This window comes from Camelus bactrianus, chromosome 1 (assembly GCF_048773025.1).
Source record: "Camelus bactrianus isolate YW-2024 breed Bactrian camel chromosome 1, ASM4877302v1, whole genome shotgun sequence".
In the NCBI taxonomy this organism is placed as follows: Eukaryota; Metazoa; Chordata; class Mammalia; order Artiodactyla; family Camelidae; genus Camelus; species Camelus bactrianus.
In genome coordinates this window covers 60219981-60236506 of record NC_133539.1, presented here as the reverse complement: position 1 = coordinate 60236506, position 16526 = coordinate 60219981, and the positions used below count along the sequence as shown (strand labels likewise).

Below are 16526 nucleotides of genomic sequence, written 5' to 3'. Positions count from 1 at the left end.
AGCCTGGATTATGCAGTGATTCCCAGGCTCTGGGTAATATGTCTTATAAAATTGGGGAATCTGAAGTAAAATTTCAGAGCATCCCCTTTTTATTTTATGAAGTAAAAACCTAAAACCAAATTTTAAAAATTTGTATCTATCTTCACCATCAATTAAAAAAAATTAGAACAATTAATTTTAAAAGTAGCCAAAAAAGATTCTCTTTTTTCTCAATTACTTTTTAAAAACTAGCCTTATTGGAGGCATAATTTACACATAATAAAGTGCATCTAGAGTAAGTAAGGAGACAAAGAAGGAAGGACCAACTCTTAGGCAGTATTAAAACTAAGGAAAAAACAAGCGTAGTTTTGGAAAAATACATGCATCTCCTTTATTTTTCTCTTCTGTTGGTGGATTGGTGGCAGTGTCATCAGGCTGGTCTGCAGGTAGAACTTGGGACCCCCACTCTAGGCATGGATAAGAAAGGGAAGCTCTTCTCAAAAAGTGTAGGGAAAGAAAAATCATTTTTCTTCTCTTTCCTAGGTTCTTGGCTGAGACACATCCCCCCACCCTCTGCAGAAGCCAGACTAAGAGGAGAAAAACACAATTTTAATTATGTGCATACACATGGGAGCCCCCACAAAGATATGAGACTCAGGCAGCCAGATGATTGAGGCTCATATACCCTCCTGAGCTGAGGAAAGGGCCGGGGGCCTGGGGCTGCAAATGGGAAAAGGCAATTCACAGGGGAAAAGTGCGAAGAGGAAATGTTTGGGAAGCAAAGATTCCTGCCAGCAGATAAGTCTCTCAGGTGAACAGGTCATCTCTGGTGTTAGCTCTCTTCCTGGTACAAGCCTCCTTCTAATGTAAATTTCCCTTACCAAGGGGTAACTAGGACTCAGTTTTCAGAGCGTCTTCTGTGCCTGCAGAAATATCAGCTCTAAATAATAAATAGGTAAAGAGGCATATTTTGGGGTGACACGTTCTGCTCCCCTTCAGTAGAGAAAATGCAGAGCCAGCCTTTAGCCGCCCTTGCTGGGGGCCCAGGGAATGAAAGGTGGTCCCCAGCTGAGGTACTGGGGTGGCCTTGGGGTGGGGAGGGGGACCATTTTGGGGCATTCCTTCATTCATTCATTACCTCTTACCGATCCACGTTTTCCTTTTCTCCTGAACCGTGTTTAGCCTATCAGCTTATCACCGTGGTGATTGCGGCAGCGGGAGGTGGGCTTCTCCTCATCCTGGGCATCGCACTGATTGTTACCTGTTGCCGGTGAGTGCCGGGCGTCCACATCCCAATTCTGTCCCTTTGCCTGTGCTAAACAAGGGTCCATTTTTATCCTCATAAAGAATGTCTGGGGTGGTGTACAGTATTAATGATAATCTATGACTGAACCATTAGAGAAAAAGAAAGGCAAATTTCTGACAGGCACTGCCATCAGGGAAAGAAAAGGAGAGCAAATGGGATTTTAGTGGAAAAAAAAGAATATTCAAAAGCACAAGCAACAAAAGAAAAAAGATAGATTGGTCTTCATCAACATGAAAAACTCGGCTTCAAAGAACACTGTCAAGAAACTGAAAAGATGAGGGGAGGGTATAGCTCAGTGGTAGAGCACGTGCTTAGCAGGAGGTCCTGGGTTCAGTCTCCCAGGACCTCCATTAAACAAATAAATAAGCCTAGTTACCCCTCCTCCCAAAAAAGTGAGAAGACAACCCACAGGAGGGGAGAAAATATTTGTAAATCATCTGTCTAACAAGGGACATGTGTCTAGAACATATAAAGAATTCTTACAACTCAGTAATAAAAATGCAACCCAATTTAAAAGTGGGCAAAGAATTTGAATAGACATTTCTCCAAAGAAGATATGAAATTGCCAGTAACATATGAAAAGATGCTCAAAGTCATTAGCTATCAGAAAATGCAATTCAAAACCAACATCGGGGGTAGGGGGGAACCCAAAAAACCGAAATTGGATACCACTTCACACCCAAAGATGACTATTGAAAACAAACAAAAAATAGAAAATAGCAAATGTCGGTGAGAATGTGGGAGAATTAGGATGCTCATACACTGCTGCTGGAAACGTAAAATGGTGTAGCCACTTTGAAAAAAAACTGGCCGTTCCTCAGAAAGTTAAGCAGAGTTGCCATTTGACCCAGCATTTCCACTCTTAGGTACAAACCATGAGAAATGATAACATATGTCCACACAGAAATATGGACATAAATTTTCATAGAGGACCAGTTCATAGTCACCAAAAGGTGAAAATAACCCCAATATCCATCAACTGATGGATGAACAAAATGCCATATCCATACAATGGAATATTATTCAGCCATGAAAAGGAACCAACTACTGATACATGCTGTAATGTGCATAAACCTTGAAAACAGTATGCTGCATGAATTAAGCCAGTCACAGAAGACCACATATGTATGACTGCATTTATTGGAAATGTCTAAAATAGGCAAGTCAAAGAGAGACAGAATGTAGATTAGCGGTTACCTAGGGCTGGGTAGGCAGGGGCAGAATGACGGGTAACAGCTAAGGAGTATGGGTTTCTTTCCAGGGTGATGAAATTGTGCTGGAATTGATTGTGATGATGGTTACACAGCTCTGAATATACTACAAACCGTTGACTTGTACATTTTAAGTGGGAAAATGAAGAAACAAAAAGAGATGAAAGGGGTTCACTGAAGTCGTTAGCAGTGGCGAGGAGCAGACAGTAGTAAACTTGGCTCTGGGCTGCTGGACACCAGCGGGATGGGTTTCTACTGGAAAAGGAAGAGAAAGAACAGAGCTGGTCCCCTTCTCCTAGATTATTCAGATAAGAGAAAACTCAGACCTTTGGTTTGGATGGTAATAAACAGCAGGAATTATCCTGACATCACAGATGAAGGGAACTTACACAATAGCAAATTATCTTTTGGACCATTGATATGCAGGACAGTTTAAGATATCCTCTTCCTCCAGGGAGGCTGCAGAGAGCAAGCTGCTCCAACTTCCCATCCAGGGATTCAGGCCTCACGGTTCAGCCATGGCCTATAATTTACAATGTTGCTAGCAAAGCATCAGAGATAAACTATGTGAGTGGAAATAAAACACTGGGAATGAGACTAGGAGCTAGAGAGATGAACCTCGAATGCTTCAGGGGTCTGCTAAGTGTCCCGGAGCAACCAGGTAGTGTGGAAGGAGAGCCTGTCTCTGCTGGCCCCTGGGAGGAGAAGGTCTTTGTGAATAATTAAGTCATCGTTTGAGACCGGATGCTCCACCCCCAGGGAGCAATAGAATTGCAAGTCTGTTCTGAACTTGTCAGGAGGGACAACGCCTAAGCCCCATGCTGGACGTTTGGTTTTATGATCCCGAGTGATTTGGTGCTTTCCCCAGAAAGTTTATTTACAGGAAAGCTACGTAAAGGGAGGAAACTCCAGATTCTCTTACCCAGGGCAAGTATAACTAAACATGTCTGACCCTAGGCTGGGTGCACAAGGTGACTGACATATCCTCCAACCCTTTCCAGTCAGAGAACTCTCACAGGTAGGGAACTTGTCCTAGGGTTTCCTGCCCCCTGAAATGAGAATCTGTATGGGTATAAAGACAGCTGGACATTTCTGCAAACAATACATCATATTTTTACAGTTCGTGAAGTAGCTTCACGCAGTAAAAGAAGACTGACTAGAGAGTTCGAAAGCCTGAATTCTAGCCCAGCCTTGCTAGTAGCAAACTGTGACCCCAGGACAAATCACATCCTTCACAAAGCCAGAGTTGCCCCAGCCCCGCAACTCCTCAAGCAGGTGGGGAACAGCTGGGCTAAAGAACTCTAAAGGCCCTTCTGACTCCAACAGCTTGTGAATTTGAGCCTTATTTGCACCTGTTTCCCCCATGATTTAGAGATCTCTGTCCCCTAGAAGAGTCTAAATCCGCTCCACTGGGGCTGTGTCCTCTCTGCCCCCAAAAACCTGGCCCTTTGGGTTCAAAGATTTTTGGCTTTTTTTTTTTTTTGCACCTAATTGCATTTTTACTTGTTTTAGGCAAATACTAAAATTAACAATAACATTCCTCAGTGGGCAGCTACAAAAAATAGTGGTAGCTTTAGTCTAATTTACCTTGTAAGTGACGAGATGGCACTTTCACAGATACCGTTTCTTTACAGAACTTATTCATTTAAATGTTAAATTTTTTTTCCCACAGAAAGAATAAAAATGACATAAGCAAACTCATCTTCAAAAGTGGCGATTTCCAAATGTCCCCATATGCTGAGTACCCCAAGAACCCTCGGTCCCAAGAATGGGGCCGGGAAGCTGTCGAGATGCACGAGAACGGAAGTACCAAGAACCTCCTCCAGATGACGGACGTGTATCACTCGGTGTGTATGTCCACCCCCGGGGGTCTCTGGGCTCCACTTTCCTCTGAGAATTCAAGGGCTTCCGTTTTGTGGTAGTCAGAGCACTCCAGCTAGTTAAGGGTTAAAGAGAATGGTGGCCTACGCCCATTATTCACATAATTTAATATTCAGTTTACTTACTATCTCTTTGCTTGGTATTTATTAGTTTTGACGTTGAGATAATATTTCCATGGAACACAGTCCATAATTTATGGGGTTGTAGCAATAAACCTCTTGTCGTTGAAATTGCCTTTAAGTTACAGGATTGGAAGCTAAAAGATACAGAAAGAATTTAATGATATTTAGCCTTTGGCCCATCCATTTTTATCTTGTTGGCCATGCTTTACGTCATAAGGTTGGGAAATTGAAACTGAGGGACGGGGAAAAGGTGTAGAGAGAACATGCTGTCCTCAACCAGCCCATGACAGAGGTTTCGCAGATTCAATAGGTCTTTAATAGTCAGTAGATCTTTAGTAATTTGCTATGTCCAAGAGAAAGACAAATATTATATCACTTACATGTAGAATCTAAAAAAAGATAGAAATTTTATTTACAAACCAGAAATAGACTCACAGACATAGAAAACAAACTATGGTCACCAAAGGAAAAAGGGGAGGGGAGGGACAAATTAGGAGTTTGGGATAAACAGATACACACTACTATTTATAAAATAGACAAACAAGAACCTACTGTATAGCACAGGGAAGTAGATTCAATTTCTTGTAATAAGCAATAATGGAAAAGAATCTGAAAATACATGTATGTACACGTATATGTGCATAACTGAATCTTTTTGCTGTATACCTGAAACTAATATTGTAAATCAACTACACTTCAATAAAAAAGATTTTTTTAATGTAAAAAAATAATAATTTTCTGTATCTGGCCGTGGACTGCATCAGTTGGACAAATGAGAGACCACCCTGAACCCTGCTTCTTCTGTCCCACATTGAATAGCGCATGTCATATTCCGGTGCCCTGTCAGTTCATCTCAGGTTACACGATATCAACCATAAAGCAAACACGAGTGGAGATACCTGAGCTGAAAAATAAACAGCCATCAGGTGACTTCTCATGCCCTGTGGAGCTGTTTGAGGTATAGCTGCGTGTTTCTGGCCACTAGCTGAAAAGTTGCCTTTAATAGATAGAATTACAAACTTAGATGAACCCCATCTTCATTTCAGACATGGTAGGCTGAGCAGTGTGACAGGTGCTCAGATGATATTGCCAAGGTCAGTCCCCCATTCGCGGCAGGGATACTAGTGTTCTGGTAAATGCCAGAGAGGATTTAAAGCCATTGTGCTCCACAGAGAAAGATACTCTTTTTTTAAGTCAAAATAATAATCAGATAATAATTAATTTCGATAATAATCAAGATAATAATCAACTTAGGCTTTTCCTCTGTTGGCCTGTGGGCTGCTCTTGACGATGTAATACTTCTAAAAATCCCCTTTTGACATATGGGCAAAGGTGCCTCAGGTTCCACAGAGACGACCTGGCAGGTGTGACTTCCAAGTCAAGCCTTGCTCTGCGGGAATAGCTGCCTCCGCATAAATTCATCGAAATGGAGCATTCGTCATTGTCGTCGTCGTTGTTTTTAACTATCTAATTGAAACCCAAGAATCATAAACCGACTTCTCTTCTTCTCTCTTTGGCCACCAGCTCACCAGTATAAGGAATCCTGAACTTGAACGGAAAGGCCTCTACCCGGCCTACACTGGATTGCCAGGATCGCGGCATTCTTGCGTTTTCCCCGGACAGTATAACCCAGCTTTCACCAGCGATGAGAGCAGGAGGAGGGACTACTTCTAAGTGCAGACGGCGCAGGGGCCTCCATCGCTCAGAGGACCGGACGGGGAGCAGCGCCCGGGGCCGCTCCCGGGGCTAGAGGAGCCACACCAGCGGAAGGGGCCGGGCGGAAGCGCCGTGACCACAGGGGAGGCGACAGCGGGAGCCCGTGGACCTGGAACTGCCGGCTGCTCATCGGCACCTGCATTGTTACTGTGAATGTGAACACGGGCCAGTACCATGGGGTCCCCGCGTGCCTGCAGCAGGGCCACGGCTGGGGGATGACGTTCCTTAGGGCTGATCACTAGGCATCATTGCAAGGACCCAGGTTTTCCTTAGCTTGCACCTCGGTAGATGCAAAAGCAGGGAGGGAGGTCTCCTTTCAGGTGTTTTTCAAGACTGCTCCGGAAAGAAGGCCTCTTCCTCAGACACTTCCAGAGGCCTCAATTTGGTGATGCTTTGACAGCGAAATACTGCCTCCTCAGTTGTTTTCCTGCCCAGTAGCTCCGTGCTGAAGCACAGGTGCCGACGGGCCTACCACTAGTGTCTGGAGATGCCGCAGGTTAAGGCACAGGGTTTCCACATGCTTCTAAGTCTTCTTGTGCTACGTTGGCCAGACAGACCCCCCCACCCGCCTCCAAACGAGGAGCTGAAATGTGTGAGGCACAGCACACAACTCCAGTGTGCTTTCTTTAGTCCAGGTGACACGTTTATTTAAGGTTTTTTCCCTTTGCTGTCACAGCTCGCTTTTCCATACACGCCTGCATCAGGGCAAACAACTTGCACTTGGTTCTAATTAGAGGCTCCAGCTGCCCCACAGTGAGCCCAGCAGGCAGCAGCGGGCACGGGGTGAAGTTCCTGGTGGAAGGTCGACCCCCGAGGGCACCGTGTGGTGTGGGGGCTCTGAGCGCCTGCTTTGAGGCCCAGGCTGCCACGTAGGGAGCAGAAGTGAAAAGCTGACTGCAGGTTGGGTCTGAGCTGCTATTTCACCACTAATACAAAAGCAGCTGGATGTGGTTAGAGGAGCGGGATGGATAGGCGAGTTCGATTATCTGGAACGCCAGCCCTTTGGGAAGCCCTGCATATTGCTGGGGAAGGAGAGGGAGCTGAGGGGAGCCACACGTGAGTCTGCTTACCTAGTGCAGCACCTGTCCTAGAATTTCTGGTCTTGTCCACACCCAGTGTAGCTTGAGTGGTTCCACCAACCACTCAATGCTATTTATTCATTGAAGAAATAACTTATTTTCTCTCAGACAGTAATTTGTAACTCTTCATAGTATCACATAGTTCCCTCCAGAAGCATGGGTATAATTCAAGTCGGCTTTGGAGAACTAAGTCTCCTGGCCAGTTAGGGAGTTGAGCGTTTGCCTTGGGGAAAGAAACACCCTGTGTCTTACTTATTATGCCCGTGACCTGGATCCTGTGTGCGGAGGAGGGTTGGGGGGGGGTGCATATCCAGTGTGGTGTCTTTACTCCTTGTGGAATTGTGATCATTCTCATCATCTACTTTTGAACATCCTGGTTTGGGGTAAAGAGAACACAGAGGTAAAAAAAATTGTTCCCACCCTGAAGCTTGGAGCCCAATGGCACACTCGTTTCTGGAAATGGTGCGGCCTTTGGAGACAGTTCTGTCCTGGGCATGGTGGTTTCTTCAAGATTCTCTACTGTCTTCAGAATGTATCTAATCCTTAATCTTATGGAATTCTCATCCTAACAGCTTTAAGTGCAAACTCCTGTGTCCCATGGTCTCCACGAGCAGGAAGGCTGCTCAGATGCGATGCCACTTTTGCAGTTCAATTGCACTCATCTCATGAGATAGATACAAAGAGTCCTGTTTTTTGTCAGTGGGTGCCAACTTAAAATCTCAGAGCATCCCCTTTGAGAAATCTTGGGTCTTGCCTCTCCCCGTGGAACCAAACAGCCCTCTGAGTCTCACGGCCTCACATCTAACTGGAGAGCTCGGAGCTCCTGCACTCAGCTCACCTGAGCCAACAGGCTGGGTCCCTCCTGAGGCAGCTGCTTCCTGCTCTAGACGCAGAGCCCTGCTCACCTCCAGGGCCCAGAGCACAGTGGGGGCTGTTCCCAGGCATACACGCCTGCTGCCTCCACTGGCAAATCATCTCCGATACCAGGGCCGGAAGCTGTATGCTCCCCCACATGGAGTGGTCTGTCCCCAAAGCATCCTGGAGCAGGATCCCAACGTCCAGAAAAGAGTGTGCTGTGAGTTCCAAGAATGCTTTCCTGTGAGTGGGTTTTGTGCATGTGAAATGGATTAAGAGTGTTGTCTTTTTCTTTTATCGTGAGTACTGTAGCACACCCCCGAAGGTTAAGTTCACAGTTCTGTGCAGTTTCTAGGAGGCTTCTGAGAGTGGAAAAGTGCATCTCCAGGGTGTCAGGGTCTAAGAAGGCATGAAAGCAGCCTGACTGTTCCTCAGGGCCGGCTGCCTGCCTGGGTGAGGAAGGGAGAGGCCAGCTTCACTCCTGCTTGGGGTGAATATGCCTCCAGAAGGGTCCCCCCTGAGCCAAGAAATTGTTTGTGGGGCAGCAGCCCTGGACTGAAGGGACAAGCTGGATGCACCCTGGGGGAGCAGAAGCCCTCAGTGTTAGTCCTCCCACCTGGGGTGTGCGTTTCCTGTGCACAGAAATGTCCCAGTCCTACATGGGGTCCCGGGACTAGAGGACAAAGGGAGGAAAGGAAAAGTGGCCCCTAGCAGCCCGGGAGATGCTGAGAGAGTAGGGAAGAGTGGGCTGAACAGAACCCCCGCATCCTGCAGCGTACCTGAGCCTGGGGACGCAGAGCAGGGCAGCGCTCACCTGGAGCCTCCCACATCTGTGGGTTTGGTTGTAGCTCCAGAGGTCCTATTGTATCTCTTCCTCTTTGCCCCACAAGCCAGCCCAGGGCACTGGAGACAATTTAGGAAGTCTTAATAGTCCCAAGAGCATCTCTTGTGTTTCCAGCAGGGCCAGGATCTGTGCAGGATCCTTGCCCTCACCACACCCTGGTGAGGTGGACATGAGAGCACTCATTCTCGGATGTGGGAACCTTCAGAGAGGACAAGCCCCTGCCTTGGAGAGTCAGGATCCAAACCCTTTACGTGGCTTGCTCCTCCTGGCTGATGCCTCACCATCCAGTATTAAAGAGAGCATGAGAGAGTGGGCTGAGAATAAGTTTGGGTTTGTTTTGGTTTGGGTTTTTAGAACTTTGATATTATTAAACTGGAACTAAACTGATGACATGAAGTACAAAAACAAAATGTTGAAAAAGTCCTTTCAGGTATGTTGTTACATGTATTTTTTGGACACCTGTGATGGTCATTAAGAAAGCTGTGGTCAGCTTGTGCTTAGCAAGAAGCACAGTGGTACATGGCTTTGGATGTAGGAGTGTACGGTGATGCTCTGGGTTTTGACAGACACAGCTAGACTTAGACATCCATCTGAAGGCTGCCTCACCTGGTTCCGTGGTAAGGCCGGATTTCCCACATATTGGAAGCAGATCTTTGTGAATGTTATCAGAGTCTGGAACTTATTCAGTTGAATGTCTTAAATGCTGACAAATTCCCCTCCTTTGACAGAAGTTTAATTTCAGAAGCAGCTATGTCATTAAGAACCAACATTACTAAATGGATTGTGTTTTCAAGCTGGCTGATGGCATTTGAGGTCCAAAACGAAGATGTAACAGTTAAGCTCTTGAAGAGGTCGTTCTTAAAGTTGGTCCAAATGGGAGGGCAGCATCTTTGCAGTACGAGGCCGGATGGCTGCCCAAGGAAGTGTCTTTGAAGGATGCTATTTATTCAGATGTGGACGTCCCAGAGCAGACACGCCAGGGTCACGTGTCTCACGTGGCTGTTGGGGCCTCTGTTAAGCCCCCTTGCCCACGGGGGGTGGGAGGTGTGCCTGTAACTGTGTGAAGGCGGCTGACGAAGCCAGAGTGTTTCTCTCCTTGCTCCTGGATGAGTTTAGCTTAGCACACCCCACACCAGGGATTTGGGCCCGGGCTCTAAGATACTTACTCATATGGAAACTAGAACACTTCTTTGGAGAGAGGAAAAATGCAAAGTTTAGTGTTTCAGGATTTTGCATCTCATTGGAAAATACCGTTAATATTAATATCAGAATTTCACAGATTTTTTTTCTGTGAAAACTTTTGTGGGAATTAGAAGGGACGTTTCATTTTCTTCTTGTTGACAAAGCGTCATTCTGAGGTTCTCGTGTGCATTTTTGAAAACATATGTTCTGTAGAATTGGCTGTTAAGTGTGTTCTTTTTTCCTTTCTCAAATCCCCAGAGGACGAACCTGGTTAATATACTAGAAAAATTAAAGTACTAAGTGTCACTTAACTTGTTGTGCTAAAGTATATTTTTAAGAGTGTTTTAATCTGTCCCATTTGGTGTAAACTGCTCACAGAAAGGCTGTGAAAACAAAGGGGACAATTGAGGTCTAAAAAGAGACAGATCTTTGACTCTGTCCTCTTGGCATTTTAATGAGGACGTTCTAAAGTGTTTGCCCATTGGATTCTGGCTTTGTCTTTTTCTAGGGGAAACACAGAAATACACCTCAGGTGCAGAGTCCTTGGGTAGGAAGGATGGGACTGGATAGGAATGAGATGGAACCAGTCTACCCGGGAAGCTACCCCAGGTTTCTGTGTTACCTCGGCCTGTTTCTTAGGGAAAAAATGACCTCTCATCATGGGTGGCTGTGAGTCTTGTTACTGTTTGTGTTGCTGGATTTATGGTTAAATGAAGCATGTAGCTGGCAAATGAACTTTCTGAGTTCTCACAGGGTCCCAGATTTCTTGTTGCAAAACTTTAAACCTTAGTGTTAAACCCATTATGAGAATGTTATTTAAATTTGTATTATAATTGCTACCTCCACTAATTATTCCGTACAGTGGCAGGAAAGTATTATTTGTAAGAATTTGATTATTTTTATACTCTATCCACTGTAAGTCTGGCGTTCTAGTCAGTAAAATGATGCAATAAAATAAATATCATTGTCACTGTGTTTTTCTCCTAGTAACAAACAATCCAGACCAGAGTTCAGCAAGGTCTTTCTCATGAGGGCATCGCTTAAGCAATGGGGCTGTACATTGACCTCTTACATGGCACATGTAGGGACCGAGTTATCACTGTGTCCTCAGTGCTCGACACCATGAGGAAATATGCTTTTGATGACAGATGGATGCGCAGATAGGTCAACCTAAATGATGAAAAGCTTGATTCAGTATAACACTGGCTTTTGTTTATTTTTCTTTCTGAGAACTGGAGAGTCAATAACCAATTTTCAGACACTGAAAGCTTCCTCCTGAATGCCTCCCACCACCTCTCCATTTCCCATCTTCATGTCTTGGAGGAGGAGGGATAGTAAGCGTGCCCAGGCTCTGTGGTGGGGAGAATCTTGAACTTGAAGATGGTGGCCGTGGGCCTTACACTTAACCGTGGCCAATGAATGTGGCCTCCTGGTTGATATATGTTCGTTGATGAATTGCTTCCTTGAGTGCCTTTCGTGACAGGGATCAATGAGCCTCTCATATGCTTTATGACAGTGACCTTGGCCCTAGGAGGGGTTGGTAATGGCAGCTTGGGCCAGGAACTTGACCTTTTGACACATGAGATCACAGTTGCAGCCCATCAGACATCTCTGAATGGAGATGAGCAACAGTGCTCTCCTCTCCTGACCAGGTCCCTCCCACTCCCCTCTCCCCGCCACCAGTTAGCCCCCAGCTGAGACCTTACTTAGCATAACCCAGTACTGACCCCGTTCACCATCCTGCCTAGCTCAGCCAGACATGGTAAACATCACAGCATTTCCATACCCACACTACCCTGGGAACTGTTTAGGACTGAGAATGGGAGGCCCTTCTGCTGTCCACACACACGCTGGCCTGATGCTTGTCCTGCCTGTGTCTCCGACCCAGCAGTTTTGAGCCTCCACCTTAGGGTTTGATTTGCCAGTAAGTCAAGATCTAAACAGTACTTTTAGGCCCTTGGACTTAAAGGGCTTCAGCAATGCACACTCATATTCCAGTTGCTTGAGGGGTAATGAAAGTCAGGGGCACAATATATAGATTACACAGGCCAGAGTCCTTCTGTCTGGGATATTGAATGTCAGGACAGCTATAAACCCCCAGAGCTGGGCTGTGTGGACGTGAAGCCACGTGATGCAGCATGAACGTCACATCAGAAAGATACTAGAGAGATGCCAGGAAACAGAAATGTAGGTGATTTTTAATGACCACATAAAAACTCACAGTAGGCCTGGGCTCTAACAGCTGGTACAAGACACTCCCTGACAGTTTCATGGCTGTTTTCTCAGATCATGTCGTCAGGCCTAAGAGTCCGCTCAGCTCTCTGAGCCTCAGTGTCCTGATCAGGGAAATGGGGATAATAAGTATCGCCTCCCAGAGTTGTGAGGACTAAAAGGGGGGATTCAAATGAAGACACTCTGAAACTACAAAGGAACAACACAAATCAGTTCTCTTCAATAGGGCCCTGTTGTCACCAAAACAAACAATTACAGGATTAATGTGTCATTCAATGCTGACTCACTAGTGACTGGTCCTGAAGACCTTGGACTTGCCCTCAAGTTGTTCCTGTCATTTCCCCTCCCATCCTTCTCCCACCTGCTCCCTGTACCATGAAGGAGTTAATGAGCTCAAAATTGTACGCTCTGTACAGCTAGGGACCAAGACTGTCCTGTTCAACCTGATACGCTCAGTGCCTGGCACCTCGCAGGCATCACTAAAACAAATAGGTGAGTAAGTGGGTGGACAAATCACCCAACAGAAGAAACAGATTGAAGTTAGAGTTCCTGGAGATCTACCCCGTCCAGAAGCTGCAGGCTGAGGACTAGCTGGGGGCGGGCAAATAGGTAGCTGCGACACGTACCTGAGCAGGGCCCTTAGCAAAGATCTCTTGTAGCAAAGCTCCAGCAGGCACTTGTGGACTAAACACTTGAAGATGCAGCAGAAAGCTCCTCACCTGATGAACTGTGGAGCAACTATGCCATGAAACACCACTCAGCAAACAGGAGGCCCAAACGACCTCAACAGACAGCAACACGGACGTGTCTCAGAAGTGCTGTGCTGTGTGTAAAGAGCCAGCCCCAAACGCTGCAGACTGTGTCATTCCAATTGTATTTCATTCTGGAAAAGAGAAGATTATATATAGGGACAGAAAGCAGGGGAGTGCTTTCCCTGGAGGTCAGGAAGGGCTTTCTTCCTTCCAGGCGCATGGTAGCTGGGACTTCCCTACCCACTTTGACATATGGCCATGTGCCTTCCTTTGGCCAAAGAAATGTGAATAGAAGTGAAGTGTGTCACTTCTGGGAGACCCTTTAAGAGCTGTGTGTGGCCTTCATGTCTCCTGCTCAGCAATCGTGGAAATATGTGTTGAGATGGAGGCACTGTTGGCCTGGGACACCCAGTGACTAAGAGGAACATAGCCCCTTGCTGACTGGGCTTGGACGTGAATTGGACAAAAAGTGACACTGGTTACTACACTTCATGTGAATTACTTGATTCCTAGTTCAATGCCATAGAGCATTTTTATCATTAAAATTCTTCAACTAAGCTGTTTTAAGTTTGTTTGTTTTATAAGAACTCAAATCAGAAACATTTATTGATGGCGAATATTTTCCAAGCCTGAGGTGTGAGGATTTGTGATGTAAATGAGCTTTTGAACTAGAATGTCCTAGATTTGAAACCTAGATTTATTAGCTATGTGACCTTGATAAATTTCTTAATCAGTCTGATCATGAGTTTTCTCCTCTATAAAATAGCAATAATGATCATTCCTAGTTCAGAGGTGTGTTGAGAGATTAAATGATAGGATGTCTCTAAAGTGTATCTCAGTGGTGGGATACATCATTTAGCTCTGGGCCTTGGACAAAGCAGGCACTGAATATATGTGTGTTAGGCCCCATGGTGGGCACGCTTAAAGCAGCTTTTTTGTTGTTGATATAAAGCTACAATTTTAATTCCTCTGCCGTTCCTTCCTGCTTAGTTCATTGTTGTTGTCAAATTTTATTGTAAGGCGTTATCACAATGATTCTAGTACCATCAATAAGATGAAGGTTGTCTGGGGAAATATGCTGTGATTTTATAATCCACGTAAAACTTGATCTGTATTTAGCTCAGTGATAACTAGATTAATTGAGAACAAGGTCCATCTTTCCTGTCTCTCCACACCCATCAGCTTCACTGTGGAATATCTTGTCCCTCACTTCCTTATTAATTGGTTCACATTTCAGATTGACGCTAATTCCTTTCTAAAGACCAAGGGACTGGAATAGTCATCCTAACCTGGGAAAATCAGGACAGGTTTCACCATTACTCAGTATCATAGAAAATGTGGGACCAGGAAAGATTTTCAGTGAGGTCATCTAGGCAACAGTTTACAAATCTTGCCCTTGGAGAGTGACTGGTCCAGAAGAGGCCATTACTGGGCTGAGGCCAAATGTATGAAGTATGTGGAGAGTTTTTCAAAAAACTAAATTGAGTCCATTTAAATACAATCTCATTATTATGAGATAATGTGCTTTCTACTCTTTTTAGTTATAAAAATGTCCCTTATTTTACAAAACAATAGTAATAGCAGGTGGCAGTTTTCTTTATTTTTTTAATACCAATGATGTTTTGTCAGCAAGCACCTCTGGGTCAGGCCCTTCCACATCATTAGTTTGGGACACATCACTAGCTTTGTAAAATCTGTAAGTCTGGGAACCACTAGCATGGTCCAGTCCTGTATCTTACAAAAGAGAAAACTGAGGCCCACGGAGGATGAAGGCTGTTACTTTTCCCAAAATTTCCCAGTGTCACTGGTTGTACTTTGCCAGACAGAAGCATTGTCGTGCAGTGGGATAAAAGAGGGCAGGTTTTAGAGACAGATTTGGATACAAGTCCAGGGCCCCAATGAATTGCTCACTAGGATAGAGCCTTGACAAATTATGCCATCCCTAAATCTTGTTAGTCGTTGGTTTTTTTCCCATTTTGAAGACGAGGTTTGTGTCAAGTATAAAAAGGAAGGCCCCTTCAAGTGGTTGAATCTGGCTGGTCTCAGACTGCCCCTCATAGCAACATGCAAAGCTTGGAGGCAGTGAAGCAATATTTATAAGGTTATTCTCTTAATCATGAAAGCAATAGGCAGAGATTGTTCAAAAGAAAAGATTTCAAGGAACCCAGCACCCAAGAAAAACCACTCCATGGTGAGGTCCTGCCAACCAAGAGGAGGAATCAAAACACTGAATTTGGAAATGGAGAAGCCATGAACGATATGTATTGGATCTGATTAGACAGAGAATTAAGATATAGAATTAAGAAAATGAAAGAATTAAGACCTGGAAATAGAATATAAATGTTACAAAACCCTGACAAACTAGAAATAAGAAAAACAGGAGGAGTGGGAGAATAAGATGCTCTTTCTCTTGTTTTCATAATGGCTAGATCAATCCATAGTTTAAAGTTAGTAAGTCTTTTAAAACAGCATAGCTTATTATAGTTTTCACATTTTTTTCTTCATCTTGGAGAAGTGTCCTTGGAACTATTATCTCTTGTATAAAAACACATTTTCTCAAAGTTCAGCAATCATTTCGTTTTCACTTCAATTGATTTTTTCCTTAAGTCAAATTAAAAACTAAATGTCATATGCAATTGAAAAGGTGTCTATATTATGACCTCACACTTGTAAAATCACACCTACCCACTGTCTCCCTCCATCTATTCTCTCTCTCCCACTGTCAGTCTACACACACGGAGAGCAATGTCTCACGGGGTGTCCTCTAAATGATAACACTGGTTACTGGACTGTGGGTACTTTTCCTTTCTTCTTCATGCTTTTCCATGTTGCTTAAATTTATTTTAACAAGCATGACTCATTTAATAAAAACAATAAAATTATTAATTTAAAAAATAAAATGAGGACATCAATGTGTAACTTTCAGATTGTTGAAAGAAAGTGTGTGTGTGTGTGTGTGTGTGTGTAGTGGTGTATGTGTGTGTGAGGAAGTTACGCCGCGCACAGTTCCTGGCATGTTGGTGGCACTCAGTAGATGCTAGGTGCTGTTGTTACTGCTTTCTTGGGGAGAGATGAAGAGCCTTAAATCTCGACTGTAATATTCTCCTGTATTAGCTGAGGTTCTTAGCTGCAGAGATGAGCATCCCTTCGGTTTGGTTTATTAAATGATATCAGGTGACTCACAGAATCTCCCAGGGGGGAGCAATGGCCTAATCACACTGCAGGAGTGAGCATCCGGAAAGACAGCCCCTCTGCCACACTGCTCCGCACGGACCCCACAGCTCCCACCGCTGGCCCCAGCACGATGCTGGCACCTTGTTTCTGCCCGTGACAGCCAGGAAAGTAGACTTCACCTGGTGCTGCCTCC

The 16526-nt window shown here is 44.9% G+C and overlaps 1 protein-coding gene across 1 annotated transcript; it reads left to right on the top strand.

Moving 5' to 3' along the window:
* The first annotated feature begins 336 nt into the window (after positions 1-336).
* LOC141577884 (protein HEG homolog 1-like) lies at positions 337-7530 on the top strand. The gene is made up of 3 exons (XM_074365160.1): positions 337-1249; positions 4169-4343; positions 6024-7530. Exons 1-3 carry the CDS (start codon positions 987-989, stop codon positions 6171-6173), a joined length of 588 nt encoding a protein of 195 aa, XP_074221261.1. The 5' UTR covers positions 337-986; the 3' UTR covers positions 6174-7530.
* Positions 7531-16526: the final 8996 nt, after the last annotated feature.

What these genes read in the sequence shown, in the direction of transcription:
- LOC141577884 (XM_074365160.1), top strand. Translation starts at nt 987, where the DNA reads ATGCAGAGCCAGCCTTTAGCCGCCCTTGCTGGGGGCCCAGGGAATGAA. An exon ending in CTGATTGTTACCTGTTGCCG is followed by an intron (nt 1,250 to 4,168) that starts GTGAGTGCCGGG and finishes TTTTTCCCACAG; the next exon opens with AAAGAATAAAAATGACATAA. An exon ending in TGACGGACGTGTATCACTCG is followed by an intron (nt 4,344 to 6,023) that starts GTGTGTATGTCC and finishes TTTGGCCACCAG; the next exon opens with CTCACCAGTATAAGGAATCC.